The sequence below is a fragment of the Fragaria vesca genome, unplaced genomic scaffold (genome assembly GCF_000184155.1).
Source record: "Fragaria vesca subsp. vesca unplaced genomic scaffold, FraVesHawaii_1.0 scf0513155, whole genome shotgun sequence".
Taxonomy (NCBI): Eukaryota; Viridiplantae; Streptophyta; class Magnoliopsida; order Rosales; family Rosaceae; genus Fragaria; species Fragaria vesca.
In genome coordinates this window covers 592662-611399 of record NW_004443447.1, presented here as the reverse complement: position 1 = coordinate 611399, position 18738 = coordinate 592662, and the positions used below count along the sequence as shown (strand labels likewise).

The 18738-nt window shown below is 39.8% G+C and overlaps 1 protein-coding gene across 1 annotated transcript; it reads right to left on the bottom strand.

Moving 5' to 3' along the window:
- Window positions 1-304: 304 nt before the first annotated feature.
- Window positions 305-1825, bottom strand: LOC101295297 (abscisic acid receptor PYL8-like). Its single transcript, XM_004309917.1, has 3 exons — window positions 1706-1825; window positions 1002-1217; window positions 305-707 (listed from the first exon to the last, which is right to left on the bottom strand). Exons 1-3 carry the CDS (start codon window positions 1823-1825, stop codon window positions 489-491), a joined length of 555 nt encoding a protein of 184 aa, XP_004309965.1. The 3' UTR covers window positions 305-488.
- Window positions 1826-18738: the final 16913 nt, after the last annotated feature.

Below are 18738 nucleotides of genomic sequence, written 5' to 3'. Positions count from 1 at the left end.
TAACTATGCATGTAACTATCTTTCTATGTAACTATCCATGTAACTACAGATTTATAGTTACCTGGGTAGTTATATACATCCTACATAAGAAGCTACATACAAAACTACATTACCTGGGTAGTTACATACATGCTATACTTTTCTCTTAGCAGTTGGCATATATGTACGTATATACAACCAAAAATTTGTTGGAACAAAACCCAGGGATACAAGAGAATAGACACACGGACCTTTTTTTCTCTATTTTTTCATTCATGAAGAGTTACAGAGTCCTTTATGACAACTATGGTCCTTAAACTTTGACAGAAGTTTTGACAATATGATCTTGAACACAGAAAACAAAGCAAGCAAATGAGACATGAATGTTTGTTGCATGTGCAATGGAAGCATACTACTGCCTGTCTGTCTCCAAAACCTCTGAGATATATGAAAGCTCGGAAGCTTCATCCATGGCAGCCCCGTCTCCATTATATGTCTCGGCTTCAATTTCAGAGCCGATCTATTGGTTCAGTGTGGTCCTGCGCTGCAAGCCTCTCTGAGACATCACAAAGTGATTTGAGATTGCATTGAATCACAGCTTCAACAAAGTAGCAGGTTTCATCCTTGGTGTTCCCCTCAGGCACATCAACTACAAATGATTCGATCACCACAGTCCCTGGTCTTCCATCAACGATTTCTGGATGGAGGGAAATGATTGAAGAGTAGTTCTGGGGAAAAAAGAGTAGTGACAATGAGAACTTGAAAGCTGAGATCAGTAGATTAACAAGCCAGAAAGCAAGTTTGACTTCTAACTCTTCTAACTAAGGGCACCACCCACATTATTGCGTGACGTGTAAAAGTGTTTATCAGACCAGAAATCCACGTTCTTTAAATAAAAGTTCTAACTCCGGTGAACAATGGAACTTCTTTTTTAAAGTTTGAGAAGATGATCTTTTAACTTCATATACAGTGAAGGAAAAAGGAAGCAATGGGTAGAACAAAACAAGGAAGAGCATCCATACCCTAAGTCTGTGATCTCCACCAATTATTTTAATGCTAGGAAGATGCTTGTCGTCATCAACAAGTTCCAACCTCTCAGTAATAGTGGTGGCAGGAAGCCCAGACTTAACATCAACTACTCTGAGACTCCCAATCTTAAGATTTCCCTGCACAACACACCTGCTCACGAATGGCTTGTACTTTTGGGGTTGATCAAACCGTCTTACCAATGACCAAACCTGAAAGAAACAGAACGTTCACATTAGTGAAAGACATACTAATAGTAAGTATCAGTAATTTGTCACATCTCGATCCTTAAATTTTTACCTTATTTACTATCTTGATATTAATAAGAATTTTACCGTTTTCGTCATTGAGTTTATAGTTTTTATGGTCCCTAGAGGGGGTTTTGAGGGACGATTATTTATGGAGAGTTATTCGTAGGAGGAAATTGTGACGACGGTAAAAATGGTAAATTTTAGCTAGTAAAAGGTAATTTCTATTAGGGTATTATTTTTCAGGGTGTTTTATTTTAGAGTTGGGTTGGTATAAGGGTGTTCGACCGGGTTGGTGGAGGCCCAAGTCCTATTTTTCTCTTCTCTCTTCTTCTTCTCTCCCTCTCGACCTCTCTCCCAAGCTCTCCCGCTGTCGGATCTTCTCGCCGTTCGCTCGTCGTCGTCCGGCCATCACAGCCCGCCGCACTGGTCCTGTTCGGTCAACCTTCAACCCAGCTACCTCCCTGGATCGGTGGCAGCCCCTCTAGCGCCACCATGAGGGAGTTCTCTCCCCCGAAAGCCTTGGCTGCCGTGGTGGTTTCCTCGCCGGAGCTCCCTCCTCCGGTCGCCATAGCCGGCGATTCTTAGCTCGTTTTGAAGCTCTCCTCCCGTGCATCAATCCCTCCAAAGGGCTCATCCTCTCTTGGTCTAGGTAAGGAGAACCGGTGAGTGGAAGTTTTAGGGCTTATTTGGGTGTTTTCGTTCGATTGGCCTAGTTAAGCTTGGAATTGGTGTTTGTGCTAATTAGGAAAGTTGTAGAGTGGGTTGAGAGGAAGATGCTGTCAAAATTTCATAAGCATTGGAGGTCGCCGGAGTCGGCCTCCGGCCGCCGCCGCTGTTTGGGAGATTTTTATGGTTTTAAATGTGGATTATTAAAGGGAGTTTATTGATGTGAATTATGGAATTTTTGGATGAGTTTTGGTTAGGTTTGTGAATTTCCGAAGTTTGGTATTTTTGGCGATTAATTAATGTGGAATCCGGCCGTAGGATTTAAGTCATTATTCTGGGGGAGGTTGTTATTACGGCTGCCGTTTATGGTATTAAAGTTTGGATCGTTTCGATTTAGGAATCGAAGTTAGGCAATGATGAGCGTGGTTATGGCTCACTACAAAAATTAATTCGGTTCGCCACGGCGCACTGCCGTCGCCAAAAACCATTCTGCCGTCGCGAAAGACCAACGGCGACGACATTTTTGTCGTCGCCGTTGAGGGCGTCGCCGTTGAGGGCGTCGCCGTTGCTTTTGGCTACGGCAATGAGCCGTCGCCACTGTCACATCCCGACCCTTATATTTTTACCTTATTTACTAGCGTGATTATAATAAGAATTTTACCGTCTCGATCATTGAGTAAATAGTTTAATTGGTCCCTAGAGGGGTTTCGGGGACGATTATGTGCGGAGGATTATTCGTATGAGGAAAATACGACGACGGTAAAAATGGTAAATTTTAGCTAGTAAAAGGTAATTTTTATTCGGGTATTATTTTTCGGGGTGTTTTTATTTTGGAAGATTGGGTTATAAATGGTGTGGACCGGTTTGGGCCAAGCCCATACATTTCTCTCCCCTCACTTCTCTCTTTTCCTCCCGATTCTCTCTCCTCCCACCTGATTTTCTCCTCCCTCCGCCCGGAAACTTCACCACCGCTGTCCGTCGCCGTCCGGCCACCACCGACCGCCAGACTGGTCCCGTTCGGACCCTTGCCTCTTCCTCTCTCATCCTGGACCGGTGCACCCGCGCGGAACGCCGCCGTGAAGGAGCGGTCAACCCCGAAAAGTTCGACTGCCGGAAAGGGTTTTTCGTCGGAGCTCCGTTGTCCGGCCACCATAGGTCGTGATTTTTGGCTCAACTTGTAGCCCTCATCTAGGTCAGTAATCCCTCAAAAGGATTCGGCTAAATTCGATTTCGTTAGGGTGGTTTGTATAATTGAAAGTTTTAGGGATTTATGGATGTTTTTAGTCGATTGCCCTAGTTAGGCTTGGAATTGGTGTTTGTGCTAGTTATGAAAGTTGTAGAGCTTGATGAGAGGATTATTCTGTCAAAATTTCATAGGTTTTGGAGGTCGCCGGAATTGGCCTCCGGCCGCCGCTGCCAGCGGAGCCGCTGCCGATTAGGAGATTTTTAGGGTTTTAAGTGTGGAATATTAAGAGGAGTATATTGATGTGATTTATGGAATTTTTGGATGAGATTTGGATAGGTTTGTGAATTTCCGAAGTTTGGTATTTTTGGCGGTTAATTAATGTAGAATCCGGCCGTAGGATTTAAGTCGTATTTTGGAGAGGTTGTATTTACGACTGTTGAGTATGATATTTAAGTTCGGATTGTTCCAATTAAGATTATCGAAGTAGGCAATGATGAGTCGTATTTTAATGGCTCTCGGGTAATTTTGCCTATTTTGATTAAATATTGGATTAATTGGTTGGGAAATTAATATTATATTTGGAACAGGACGTGAGGAGGCTCGAGCAGACGAGGCCCCAGATCGACATCAGGCTTAGGCCAAATTTGTGAGTGGACGTTTATTTTAAATAAATACATGCTATAGTTCATGGTTGAATAATTAATGTCGTGGAGTATTTTGACGTCATTTTAATTGTTGACGATTTTTATTTCTCTTGGAGAAATACCTAAAATGGGATTTTCGGTGGATATAAATATGTATTTATGAGAAAGTATGTATAGAAAATGCTAGCTAGCCATATGTGTCAGTCCACCTTAATGGCGTAGCATATAGCCGCATTATGGTGTGACGTAAGCGTTGGACGTGAGCGTAGTAGCCCTATATGAGTGTTTAATTCATATAGGGGGTATGGGCACATATTTATACACCCGTCTGTCCACCTTAATGGCGTAGTGTAGCACCACATTTATGGGATAAAAGTTTTATCGCTTGCGGCATGCATTTGATTTTTCCTTAGAAATTAATTTGGGGAAACATAAATATTTTATTTATTATTTTATTTTTGTCCACTCACTCTAACGTTATTAAATGTTTTCCCCTAAGCTCTTCGTTTTAAATTGCCCAGTCTGCAGAGTTCGGGTTGGATCTAGTAGGAGACGAGGCATAGTCACCCGCATTTCTGCCAGTTTTCGTCAGTAGGTTACCTGTTCAACCTACTCGTGTTTTCTTTCTTCCGCTTGTGTTTAGTAGCTCTGAATACTTTGGGATTATTATATATTATGTGTAGAATTTCTGAAGGATGATTATGTGATGTTCGGAAGTGTTGAATTAAGAGTGTAATATGAAATTTTCGAGTTAGAGTTGTCCATCCGCAAGGGAGATTTGCTTAATCTTTTCAGTAAATTTTCCTTGGAGGTGGTCCCCGCACAACTTACTCTGGGTTTCAGGATGAAATTTGGGGTGGGTCGTGTCAGCCACCGTATTGGCGACGGCACACAGCGACTGCATAGGCCGTCGCCAACTAAGTGACGGCAAGTGGCTACTGCTGACGTAGTCGCAAATCTATTTTGGCCACGGTAAAATTGTCGTCTCAAAGTTTTATTCAGTAATTAAAAAAAAAAAAACCTAGGCATGCAATTTTTGCATGATAGGTTTTTATTTTTGAATTAAAGCTGTACAAAAGGAAATCATACATATTGAAAACAAAATCTTTGCATTTAATTTCACTCATGAATGTTACAAAAAAGCTCTTACACAAGAGTTTACAAGATAGTATAATGTACATTTGATCCTCTACTTCAAGATAAGCTTTGCAGAATTTTCCTCAACCAATTACTCTAGTGTTTACCAGCCTCCTCTTAACAGATTTGACTATTTAAGTAACTCTTACCAAGTTTGGTTGCTTTGCAGCCTTGACTTAACATATGAGTACTGCACCCCAAGTAGTTCCTGCACATAGAAAAGTAAAACTTATTTAGTTTGAGTTTGAACATACAAATCACACATTCAATATGTGATTATAAGAAATTAATATTACAGTTGCATTTCAACTATAGGAGAAAACAATCAAAATGCGCAATGCAAAGAACAACAAATCTAATTAACATGGTGTGCCCAGAGAATGCTAATATCTTGATGTTTCTAAAGCAAATAAAATTTTATGATATAAAAAATAGAACCCTAAGAATGGGAGATACTCTTCAACCATCATGCCGTTATAACTACTAATAAGTTAGTGTTTACATGCAGATCCAAACATTTCTCTCAGTGTACTGAGTGAGGTGCACGATCAATACATGTCGATTCACAAACTGATTTTGCCAAGATAACACCTACATTTGGTCATACACAATATTTCTTGCGGGATGTAGATTTAACCTGCAAATATAATCATTACTAGTGATTAATAGTATAAATAACTACTCAATAGATTAGTTAGTACAAACATCCATAAGTTAGTATCACAAGACAAAAAGAATATGACTTACCCAATTCTATAAACTGTGCTAAGAGGCTTTATATAGCTTTCAACATCAACTTATATTATATATACTAGAAATTGTGCCCGCGCTCTGCTGCAGGTTTTAGAATTCAACCTTTGAGTAAATTTAAGAGGACAAAACAATAATTATATACAGAATGCAGATCATTTACAACGAAAGATAGATGTTGTGAATTCATAAGCATGAAGAGTTCAGAAGCATGAAGACCAGGAATCATCAAGCATAATTTTAAAATTGATTTAAGTAGCTTGAGTTTGGGAAAAGGACAAAGTAGCTAGCTTCTTTACTTGAGTTTGTGGTCTAAATCTAATTACTCATGTCCTTACAACATCACCTTTCAATGTATATTTTGTGGTAGTGTTCAAAAATAGGAGGATGTAGTTTGAGGCTAATTTGGTTACAATTGCTGATAGAACAGGTTCCAAAAGATAACTGTCATACTTTTTGCAGAAAAAACTTGCTTGCTTCAGCTCTTTTTCTATTGCAACTTGAGATAAAAAAAACCGTGGACTGCATAAGAAGACATTAATATATTGTCAAAGAAAAGCTTTTGTATCACGTAAGGTTAATGTTCAGATTTTTTTTTTTTTGTCAAACCAATTTGTAGATGCCTCACCCTCTTATCAAGTTAGGTATATGTCAAAGTAAGATAACTGTAGGAGAGCTGATATAGTTTCTGATATACTGACACATAAACGTTTGTAAAAATAAATTTGAATAAACGATATAATATATGTTGAGATTCATTATAACATGGAGCTAACAAAAATAGAAAGCATATTCCATAAACAATATAACTGTGCATTGGCCTAGAAGCTTGTAAGGAAATATATAAGAGATTAACTATCTCCTTAAAGCTAATTATTAATGCTTCGTTGATCATTATACAAAGTCAGTGTAAATCATATATTACTGGCAGCCAATAAGTGACAATACATGATTTGAGGGGACTACACTACTTCAGCATATTGTGCACCATTATTAACTCAAATGCAATGTATACTATATTGAGCGAACTGTTTTCTAAGTAAGACACTTGAAGCAGAAATGAATTGAAGTTTTTGCTTTGATAGAGGAGAATCAATTTAATCCAGAATACCACATAGTCAGATTATTCGCATGTAAAGGTTGCAGGTGCAAAATATAGAAAGCTAAAGATTCAGATAGAGGTATGGTGTTAACTTTATGGATTGTTCTTAAGACATTGATTTGAACAGTTACTTGCTAACAAACTTTACGTTCTTTTATATTCCAATATGCCTAATGTCAATCATTTCTAGAATCCTTGTGCCAAGTAATTACAGAAACAAAATCTTGGTTTTCTGAGCTTCTCGTAATTTTAAGCTCAACATCAAATGTTCATGTAAGAAAACCTTTTCGCCAACTTTTTTGGAGCACAACTGTGTCAAATTGGGAAAAGATAAGTCAATGACTATGAATACAATAGAAAAACAATGATAAACATCTGCAAGTTTGATTGACTACAACCATATGAAAATCAAATTCCATTAACACATCAATTCACGGTGGCTTACCTCTTAAGGCACTCCCAATAGTGTAACTGCTACAATTAAGACATGATGTAAATGCACCCGCCAGAGTCCCTTCTGCAATGTGGGATTTGTTGTCTTTCCATTGCTTTCAACAGACAGATTTATATCATAATTCTGCAAATAATTAGCACCTGCGGAAAAAACTGTAATGAAAAATTTACATCAAGATAGAGAATTTATATACCTCACATTTTAATATATGTTTGTTCAGTAATGTTCATAAGGCATAATTAATGTATCTAGAATCCCAGAAACATGCCCTTTATTTTCAAAATGCTATGGAGATGCTGTTTTTCCCTACGGTGGATTTTTGGTTCCATCTATGATTTCGACTGAAGAATTGTTTACAGCATGTATCTAGAATGTTGAGGAAATTCAGTTCTAGTAATGAGAGAGACTAGAGTTGTAAATGAGATTTTTAAAAAGAGAAAATGAAGGGGCATATAAAAAGGTCTAAAGGCTTGCATTGATTCCTGATCAGGATTCAATTTTCTTATTGAAAGAAAGTAATCCATGGTATATGCAGAGAATTTGAAATAAGTAAAAATGAAATGCGAAGCTTGCTTTATACATTCCTGAACTTCATCGTAAAAATATAGTTATAGAGAAGTCTGTCAAAGCTGGGATTTATCAATTCACTTAAATGCAGACGATGCTTCTATTATATAATCCAAACCATATATAGGCAATCAAGAAAGTAATATGCACTATGTCCAGTCTCACCTCACTTATTTTGATAGAAAGCAATCACTAATTCAAGAGGGCTATGAATACCAAGATCAAAACCATGCCGAGCCACAGGATTTCTAAGATTACTTGACAAAGTAATTGGTTGTTTTCAATGATAGTGCTCACCCTTCAAGTTGGTGCGAAAACAAACAAAATCGATAACATTGACAGTGACCAACAAACTATATTGGAATATAAATCGCATAGTTCTTAATCACCAAAATATCTCTACTGTTCTACCATGAACTCATTCTGATTATGAGATGACAACAACTGATATGCTTTTCAACAACTGACAACAACAATTTGAAAAATTAGGATTGAACTTAAATTCATGTTGTGCCCAGTGCCCTGAATCTAAGTACCTGAAGCTGAACAGCGATGGATGAAGCCTGATTCTTCTCGTCTCCTTCCTTCTGATTCACAAAAGATAGGCAGAAAACTGCGACGCGAATCCCAGACGAATCGTATAAAGCTCTCACCCAAACCGTCTTCTTCTTCAATTGATAAAGGAGTTGAAGAAGAGAGTTTCTCACCTTTGTCTTGACGCGACAGCAAGTTCTTGAAGAAGAGAGTTTCGAGAGAGACAGCGAGCCAGAATGATTCGAGAGAGATAGAGAGATCAGGTGTTGACGCAATATGCAAGAGAGAAATTCTTGAAGCAGAGGAGGGATCGAGAGAGAGAAAGAAAAAGATATGCAAACCGGCGAGAGGGATCGAGAGAGAGGAATCTAAAGAGAAAGAAGAAGGCTCTAGAGAATTTAAGAAAGGGGTGCAGATTCAAGTCGTCCAACACCGAAGCCCAGGCCCAGCATTGTCCAACACCAAGGCCCAGCACTGCTCACCGGAACAGTGCTTTGTGAACAGTGATGACGTCATCTCAGAAAATAGTATATAGGTTAAATTGCTCACTGCTGACTTGCTGGCACCTGGATTGTGTCTATGAGTCATTGTTTCCCTTATTTTTAAGTAGAAAAATTTGAATACAGCATAAAGCAATGCAAAAGATTGACTGGAGAAAGAGGTAGTCAAGACATCAGAGAAAAGAAAAGCATATATAAAATTGCACAAATGAACTATGTGTCTTCTTATCCACATGTGTCCACAAGTTCAGAAGCTAGTTAGTTTGTAAAGGCTTTACAAGATAGTCTGCCGCTACAAGCCTCAGGCACTTAACAACAATAGATACCTCATCCTGTGCCGACATCACTAACCAAAGCAAAAAAAAATAATAATAATAACAATCAGGTTAAGCCATAATGTTCCTTAAAAACCCATAATTCTCATTAAAGGAAACCTCAGACATAAGAACAAGAACTGCTTACTGATCACAGGAATGCGCCTCAACTCTCTATGTCAGGTGATGTACTTCAACATTCTTGTCCCTTTTCTCATTGGAAGGTCAACTTCAGCAAGTATGATATCAATATCAGCTCCCTCCGCATTCAATGCATCGATCACTTGCCGAGGAGACTTCACTGAAGTAACTGCAAAACTAAGAAACCATAAGACATCATGGAATCACACAAGCATCACCTTACAAGGCATGTATATAGTGGACTCGTAAAAGAAGCTAGTCTCTCAAAAAGATCAAAAATAACCAAGAAAAAGCCAAGAGAAAATTGTACTCTTATGTTCATACTGATACAAAAGGAGTCACATTCTTCATACAAAAGTAATGCAATAACAATATGATACATTTTTAGCACCTAAAAACATCAGAAAAAGAACAAACATAAATATCTAGTATGTTCAATCCATCTATATCAATAATTCACAATGAAAATGATTTCACATGCAGCAGTTGGAGATATTTATTTACAGTTGAGCTTTTCCCTGTAGTTAACTTCAATTTCATTTCGTTTGATCATAAATTTTAACATTTTCCATCTCAACCTTCGAAAATCAATAATTTCCAGCAAAATTGAAAGCAAGATAAAGCAGATAATCATAATCAAACTCATTAGTAGCAAAGTAAAATAGTGAAAAGCAAACCTTAATAAGAGCATTTCAGCAGTAGCCGCAGAACTTCTTCGGAGCTCGACTCATCGTTATCGCAGAGCAAAATCCTCACCTTGCTACTATCTAAAAAGGCATCACGATTCTTTTCAATGAATTCAACAGATGCGTCTCCTGTCTCCTATTTGCAAAACAAGCAAGTCCATGACTACACATAACTCATGGAAATGATTCACATACAAACTTTCATCAATCGAAAACTAACCTTCTGAGGAGGCTTATTGTCAGGCTCCACAATGTCGCCTTCGAGCTCAAGATCATATTCGACTATCTCTTCTTCCTCTTCTTCCTCTACTAGACATAAATGAATGCGTAGCTCCAGGGTCAATTAAAACAAATGCTGGTTGACCAAAAATTAACAACGTACCAATGATGACATCTGGGGAAGTACGACCCTCCTGCTGGGTCATAGCATGAAGTCTAGCGCGAGTCGCGGGACGTCCACGCTGACCACTCCCCTGCTGAGAACCACTCTTAGCTGCTGAATCTCCACGAGAACCACCACTAGAGCTTCTCGCTGAAAACTGACCGCCTTGCTGAGAAGGAGCGGTCCTCTGTGCCAACAAAGGACAGTCTCTCCTGAAATGATCCAGACCACCACACTCAAAGCATCCAGAAGACTGCTGCTGACCAAAAGAAAAAGTCTGACCACCAGAAGATCCCCCTTGGGAACTACCACCAGCACTAAACTGACCGGCCTGCTGTCTGCCCAACTGGCTCCTGGAGGGTCTCCTGAAACGTCCCCCAAATCTATCTCGAGAACCAGAACCTGATCCTCCACTACTACCACTGCCCGCTGAAGATCCAGAAGCTGATGAGGAAGCGGCCTTCTTCGATGGACCCTGGCTGGGACCACCGAAATCTCTAGGCCGAGCACTAAAAGTTTCCCCTGGTCTCAAAGGCCATGGCTGCAGTAACCGCATCAAGAAAAGTCGGGTAAATGCCACCGACCATCTTGTCTGCATAAACCCCGCCAAGAGCTCCAACAAACATATCAATCCTGGTCCTCTCATCAGGAATCAAATAGGGCACATGGTAGCTCAGGGAAGTGAACCTCTGCTCAAACTCGATGACACCCTCATCATCCCCCTTCTTCATGTTCAGGAAATCCGACTGAATCCTGATACGCTGAGCGTGACCGAAATACTGACCCAAGAAGAGCGTCTTTAACTCCTCCCAAGTCATGTCCTGAGCACCACCACGATTTCTGCTAGCAAGGATCCACCAGTGATGCGCTGAGTCATCCAGAAAAGTCACTGCCATCTTCACTTTCTTTTCTTCCGGCAGGTCAGTGCTCTCAAAAGCCATTTCCATCTTATCTACTCAAGTGTGCGCATCGAGGGGTCCCTTGGCGCCCTTGAACTCAATTGCACCAGCATCGAAGACATCCTTCTTCTTCACAGACCGAGGCTGCTGAACTCTATCTAGCACACCTCTCAGCATGCTCCCAATCGAATCAACCAATCCTCTAACCTCATCACCCTCACTGGCGTTGGTCGAGGAAGCTACACGGGATCGGCGCCTAGGAGGCATAGTACCTAAGGAAGAAGATATTAAGTAGTCTGTCCATAAGACTAACAGAACTATCACACATACCCAATAACACATAGTATCAAAAACAGAAAACTGCCGATGAATCCGCCGCGGTCGGATCACCACTCTATAGACACTATGGCTACTTAAGTAAATACGATAGTGAATAGAAAACAGAAGATGAAACCTAGAGCTCTGATACCAACTGTCAGGACCCGCCCCGAATTTCACCCTTAAACCCGAGATGAGTCCTGCGGGGACCACCTCCAAGGAAAATTTACCGAAGACTCGGCAAACCTCCCTCGAAAATGGACAACCCTAACTTAAGAATTTAAGAACCACTTTTTATTCCAATAAAATAAATCTTCAGCTACAATCCAAAAGTAGCCAGAATACAAACATAAGAATTCCAATAGTATTCAGAGCTACTAAAAATCAAATAAAATACAACGGAAGCTAACAAACTCCTAGTAGATTAAACAGGTAACCTACTGGCGAAATGTAGCTGATAGCTGGGTCACTATGCCTCGACATCTCCTGCTGGACCTCACGCGAACTCTGCAGACTGGGCATTTTTAAAAACGAAGGGCCCAGGGGAAAATATTTAAAACACGTCAGAGTGAGTGGACAAAACTGATCTGACAACAAATAAATATTTCCCCAAAAGAAATGCTTTCCACAGTGGCAAAAACACGAACTCCACTGGAACGACTCTGAACTGGGGTCCAGCCTAGCTAGAACCCCCAAGCTTTAAGAAACTGCCTCTCAGGCCTGGATATTATATATATATAGTATGTATGCACACTCGCCTGACCCTTGGCATGATATCTATGAACAACTTGAATAAAGTAGATATCATACGAAGCTACTATGCTTGCGTCTAACGCTCACATCACCCCACACCGGAATTGTACCTCGCATATGAGGGAAAGCGGCCGAGTGGTAATATATATACGTGCTTACTCCTTGTACGACATCTTTGAATAAATAAATGCAAGAATAGAAAGTCGCACAGGGCTATGACACTCGCGTCTAACGCTCATGTCACCTATACCGGAATTGTACCTCGCGTATGGGGGAAATCACGTATAGCTAGCTAGCATTTAATCATATACATACTATTCTCGGAATTGAACCTCGAGTATAATCCACCGAAATTCTCAATTTCGGGAAATATCCAATAACAGAAAAATCAATCAAATGATAAAGCATTTCAGATATAATATTCAAAACAAAGGTCCACTCACAACTTAGGCCAAAGCCTGACGTCGGTCGGAGGTCTCCTCTGCTCGAGCCTCCTCGCGTCCTGTTCCATATACATAAAACCTTAAATGAAACACCGACATTTAAATTGCAAAACATGCATAATTAAATATGCTACGCGCTTAACCAAGCCTAACACTCCAAAATCTTAAATCCACTGCCAACCTCAAAACTCCACAAATTTTACCGACTTCCTCAAAATCACTTTCCACCAAATAAAATCCAATGGCCGGATTATAAATTAATAATCCGCCAAAAATACTTAACTTCAACAAATCTCAAACCTACCCAAAACTCCTCCAAAAATTCTAAAACTTATTCCATTAAACTCCTCACATTTTTCTCCACCAAAAACATTTTCTCGGCGGCGGTGCCGCCAGAGGCGGCGGCCGGCGACCAATTCCGGCGATCTCCGATGGTCACCAAATTTTGGCAGCATCTACCTCTCAACCTCCTCTACAACATTCCTAACTACCACAAACTCCAATTCTAAGCCTAAGCACATCAATCGAACACAAATACACAAAAAGCCCTAGAAATTTCAAGTTCCCATTTCTCCTTACCTAGCTCACGACGGAGCGAGCCCTTTGGAGGGATTGAAGCACGGGAGGAGGGCTTCCTTTTGGGCTATGGCTCGCCGGATATGGCAGCCGAAGGAGGGAGTTCCGGCGAGAAAACCGATTCGGCAGTCGGAGCTTTCGGGCGGCGTTTCTCCCTCACGACGGCGCTAGGGAGGCTGCCACCGGTCTAGAAATGTTGCTGGGAGGGAGACCGACCGAACGGGACCGGTCTGGCGGCGAACGAAGGCCGGACGGCGGCCGGAAACTTTTCTGGGTGTAGAGAGGGGAAAACCGGGTGAGAAGAGAGAGAATCGGGAGGGAGAGAGAAAAAGAAAAGAAGAAGAAATGGGTTGGGCTCGGCCCAGCCGACCCAACACTCCTTTTAACCCAAAATTCCAAAATTCAACACCCCGAAATAAAACCCCAATAAAATTACCTTTTACTAACAAAAATTACCATTTTTTACCGTCGTCAAAAATTCTTTCTTAGAATAATTCCCTCAAAATATTAGTCCCTCAACACCCTCTGGGAACTAATTAAATTACACACTTAGTGACGAACACGGTAAAACTCTTATTATTACTATGCCAGTAATAAAGGTAAAAATTAAGATTCGGGGCGTGACAAAAATAAAACATAATTACATCATATACAAATTTATGGTTTTAACTTTACAAATATAAACATATAGACATATATACAATGCAAATTTCGACAATTAAAAAGATCGAGGATCCCGAAGGATCCCCGGCAACGGCGCCATTTGATAAGACGTATTTGCACACGCATCAATTAACCCTGTCAACAAATCAATCGTAGTATAAAGCAAGCAGGGATCGTTCTAAACCGGGGATCCAACTACATGGTAGATCCATCTAATCTAATATAAGTGTCAAAATAAGCACATAGGTTTAAAGGTTTTATGATTTCGGAAAAGACAAGAATAATAAATCCTAAATTACTTCTATACATATATACATGTGATCAACCAACATTCATGCAAACTTAACCAAACAACCATGCCAGAATAAAGAAGACGATTTCTAATCTCATTTAAGTCTACACCGTGAGCAAATATACAACCTAAATTTGATATGTACATAAGTTCCTACGTGGTTCCTATGACATAGACCAACTTAGAATTAGACTACGGGTTTCATTCAACATCGCGACACAACAAGCTCGGCTACGTGCTCTACTTATAGGTCACACACATAAACTAATCATGCAATTACGTATCACATAAAGAATTTGATGTGTTTAAGCACAAGTCCAAATCAAACATAGGTAGAAAATCGGTGAAAAACAAAGACAATGCAACTTATCAACTACGTGTATCAAAGTCGAACTTTGGATGATTAACACATGCAATATCAACTACTTGTATCAACTACACATTATAATGGAATATAGCACTGAAAATCTTAAAGTATTTAGACATAAAACTCACGGCATAAAACCTCAAATCATTGATTATAAATTGTAAACTTTAATTCATAACATGGCTCAAAAGTACTTCTATCTCATAGACAAGAATCGAAACATACTTAAGCAAATACCTAAAGCAAACAAAAACAAGAACAAACACAGCAATCCGAAAATAGAAGATGAAATACACTCTCAAAATATCCCTACTTGTTCTATTCTTCGAGTGCGCGGAGTCCTAGGCTACGTGCTTTGGACGAATGCTGAAGGTGGGATCAGATTGTGGTGTTTGGAAATTGATGGAGTTTCGGCAAAGGCTTTGGTGTTATTTGCACGGGTTGATGATGATCTTCTGTCCTTGAAGTCGTGCTTTATATAGAGGAAAAACCCTAGAGAAGTCGGCCACAAAGCCTAAACCAAATTGGTTTAGGATTCCTAGTTTTTCTCCCTTTCGGCAGAATGACCTCCGTCTGATGATTGCGTCATAACTCCCTCTAGAAAACAGATATTGAGGTGATTCCAATTGATTTGGAAACTAGACTCCCGTAGCTTTCTATCCATATCTGGCACGTTTTCTGATTCATTGTGAGCTGTCCTGGAGAGTCCGTTGAAGTTGACAGACGTGCACAGGAATTCTCCCGATTTAATCCGGATTATCAAGGTCTTGGATATTCTTGAAATTCTGCCGAATTTAGATCTTCTTCTCCATATTGGACTTGGTTTGGACCTCTCCTTCATGGACTAGGCTTCGAGGAAAGATGGAATCTTGATCAAGACAAGAATCCTGAGTAAACAAGGGTTTCCAACACTCAGCACAATTTCAACACCAAATTATTCAAATCCGAAAATACTATGTATTCTAATACTAAAAACTACATATTTCTAAATTAAGCAATTATTCTACACTAAACACAAATATAAAGCTAAAACAACTAAATAGGAGTTAACAAAGGGTAAATAAAGGGTATAAACATATTAAGAACGTCACACTTTGTGCTCCTATCAGCCAACATTCTCAATCTTTGAAAAATCCCAAACCTAACCAAAACTCCTCCAAAAATTCTAAACTTCACATCATTAGACTCCCCTTAATATAACACATGTAACCCTGAAAAGACCCCTTACAACGGCGGCCGTCTCCAGTGACACCCAAAGCCTACCAAAATTTAACAGCATCTTTCTCTCAACCCGGTCTACAACTTTTCTAACTTGCACAAAGCCCAATTTCAAGCTTAAATAGATCAATCGAACAAAAACACAATAAAGAATCCTAGAATTTCAACTCACCGATTCTCCTCACCTGAAACAAACTGGATTGATTCCTTCTAGGGCAAGGCTACTGGGTTGAAGACCTTCAAAACCATATAAGGCATGCTCAGATTGGTGGCCGGATGAGGAAGTTCCGGCGACGGAACTCCACTATGCAGTCAGGGTTTTCGGGTGGCCTTTCTCCCTCACGGCGGCGCTAGGGCGGCTCCCAACGGTCCAGGAAGAAAGCATATATGGCCGACCGTTTGGGACCGGTGCGGCGGTCTGTGGTGGCCGGACAACGGCGGACGGAGGCCGAGAGTCCGGCTGGTCGGGGAGGATTCGGGGGAGAGGAGAGGGAAGGGAGAAAGAGTTTTGGGTCTCTCCTACCCGGTCCAAACTTTAATACCCACCAAAATAAAACCCAATAAAAATTTTACCTTTTACTAATTAATGAATACCCTTTTTATCTGATAACTTTTACATGCTAACTTCAATTTTAATGTATAGCATGTCCACAAATTCGTAATAACGTCCTCTACAACTCTTTTAAAGAAATTTTCCCAAAATAATTTTCCTACAAAAAGTCAACTCCAGGGTCCTTTAACAGTAAACGGTTACTCAAAACGGTAAAAACTAAAGTAACACCAAAAGTAAATAACCGTAATTTAATTTAAGAACCGGGAATGTGACAATTGATGGACACTTTGTTACGATAATGGCCAGTATATATTACCGCAACCTCTGCATTTTTGAGGTGTTTTCTCCACTATCCCACAGTATGAGAGTCTCCACTTTGCATAATTAGTTGCCTTTCTTAGTTTCTTTTAATTAGTTGGTCCTAACAAACACTAGTAAAAAAAAAGGCTTAAGCGACGGGTACTTTCACATTTCGTCGCTTAAGCAACTCCTAAGCGACGAAAACAGATATCGTTGCTGAAGATAAAGTTTTCGTCGCTACAATTTTCTAGGGAGACGAAATATTTTTGTTGCCTAAGCTTCGTCGCCACAGGTCCTACTAAGGCGACAAAATTCTTTTTGTTGCAAATTATTTATGTAGCGATGAAAAAGTTAACACTTAAGCGACGAATAAGTTTGTCGCATTACATCCTTCACCTAACCGACAAATTTACATTTCGTCGCTTTAGTTTTAGTCTAAAGCGACAGAACTTTTGGCTCTTGAGCGACGGAATTGTTTGTCGCATTATATCCTTCACCTAACCGACAAATTTACATTTCGTCGCTTTAGTTTTAGTCTAAAGCGACGGAACTTTTGGCTCTTAAGCGACAAAATTTTTTGTCGCATTATATCCTTCACCTAACCGACGAATTGACTTTCGTCGTTTGAATTTAAGACTAAAGCGACGGAACTTAGTTTGGAGCGACGAAAGTGTTTGTCGCATATTATCAATAACCTAAGCGACGGAACTTTTTGACTTTAGCGATGAAATATGAAAAGCTGGAGGAAAACAGATTGAGCTACAGTGAAAAAAAAATCTGCAGATTATCAAGTTTTGAAGTTGCAAATGGATCAAATCATTGGTTATATACAAGTGTATATCTTTGTGAACCAACTATATATAGAAAGCAATATTTTCAAAAATCTTGTGAAATAGGATGTGATCTGTATGATTAAATACGGCTTTGGTTGAAAAATCACATATTTCCGATAATGTTTGGTCCTCGATATAAGCGGTCAACCCTATTTACGCTTATGTTTTCGTATGGGGAGTCTTGTAGTCGGGAGGTGAACGTCCTTAAAGTTTTACATAAGTTGTTAGATCTCATCAATGTGAGAGTTTTGTGTGTGGAAGAATCAACCAAACTTGGCCATATAAGGGTATGTAAGAGCGTTTTTTGATAGGAGCATAAAATACGACATTCTTAATATGTTATTACCTTCATTTGTACTTTGATTATCTCTTATTGTTGTAGAATAGAGTCATAATGTAGAGTCGAAAGTTTTTGGTAGAGTTGTGCGTAAAACGTGTTAAACATAGAGGAATGATGTAGAAAATTGTCACAGATTGATTTAACTTCTCTGATACTTAGGTGACATGTAGAAGAGTGCCGAGAGGAGTGTTCCTGATGGACCTAGGAAAGCAAAGCAGCTGATCCACGAAGCCTAGTCCATGAAGGAGAGGTCCAAAACAAGTCCAATATGGAGAAGAAGATCTAAATTCGGCAGAATATCAAGGAATATCCAAGTCTTGAAAATCCGGATTAAATCGGGAGAATTCCTGTGCACGTCTGTCAACTTCAACGGACTCTCCAGGACAGCTCACAATGAATCAGAAAACGTGCCAGATATGGATAGAGAGCTACGGGAGTCTAGTTTCCGAATCAATTGGAATCACCTCAATATCTATTTTCTAGAGGGAGTTACGAAGTAATCATCAGACGGAGGTCATTCTGCCGAAATTGAGAAGAACTAGGAATCCTAAACCAACTTGGTTTAGGCTTTGTGGCCGACTTCTCTAAGGTTTTTCCTCTATATAAAGCACGACTTCAAGGACAAAAAAAGATCATCTCTACTCTTGCAATTACATAGCCGAAACTCTACCAAACCCTATACAGAAAATTACTTAGCCGATTCATCCACCACAAACCATAAGAATCATTCCATCCTTCCACCGATTTTCCCCACACTTGCCGAACCTTTCAAGGTTGTAAAAGTGTGATTTTCTCATGGCTTCTTGTATTATTTTCTGTATAGTTTCGAACTCTATTGTAATATACTTTTCGATTTTTGGTTTT

Excerpts from the sequence above, each read along its gene's own strand:
- LOC101295297 (XM_004309917.1), bottom strand. The coding sequence starts at position 1,825 with ATGGCGACCGGAGGAGGGAGCTCCGGCGAGGAAACCACCACGGCAGCC. Across the intron at positions 1,218-1,705 it reads CGATCCAGGGAGGTAGCTGG|GTTTGGTCATTGGTAAGACG; the intron begins GTTGAAGGTTGA and ends TGTTTCTTTCAG. Across the intron at positions 708-1,001 it reads GTGGAGATCACAGACTTAGG|AACTACTCTTCAATCATTTC; the intron begins GTATGGATGCTC and ends TTTTTTCCCCAG.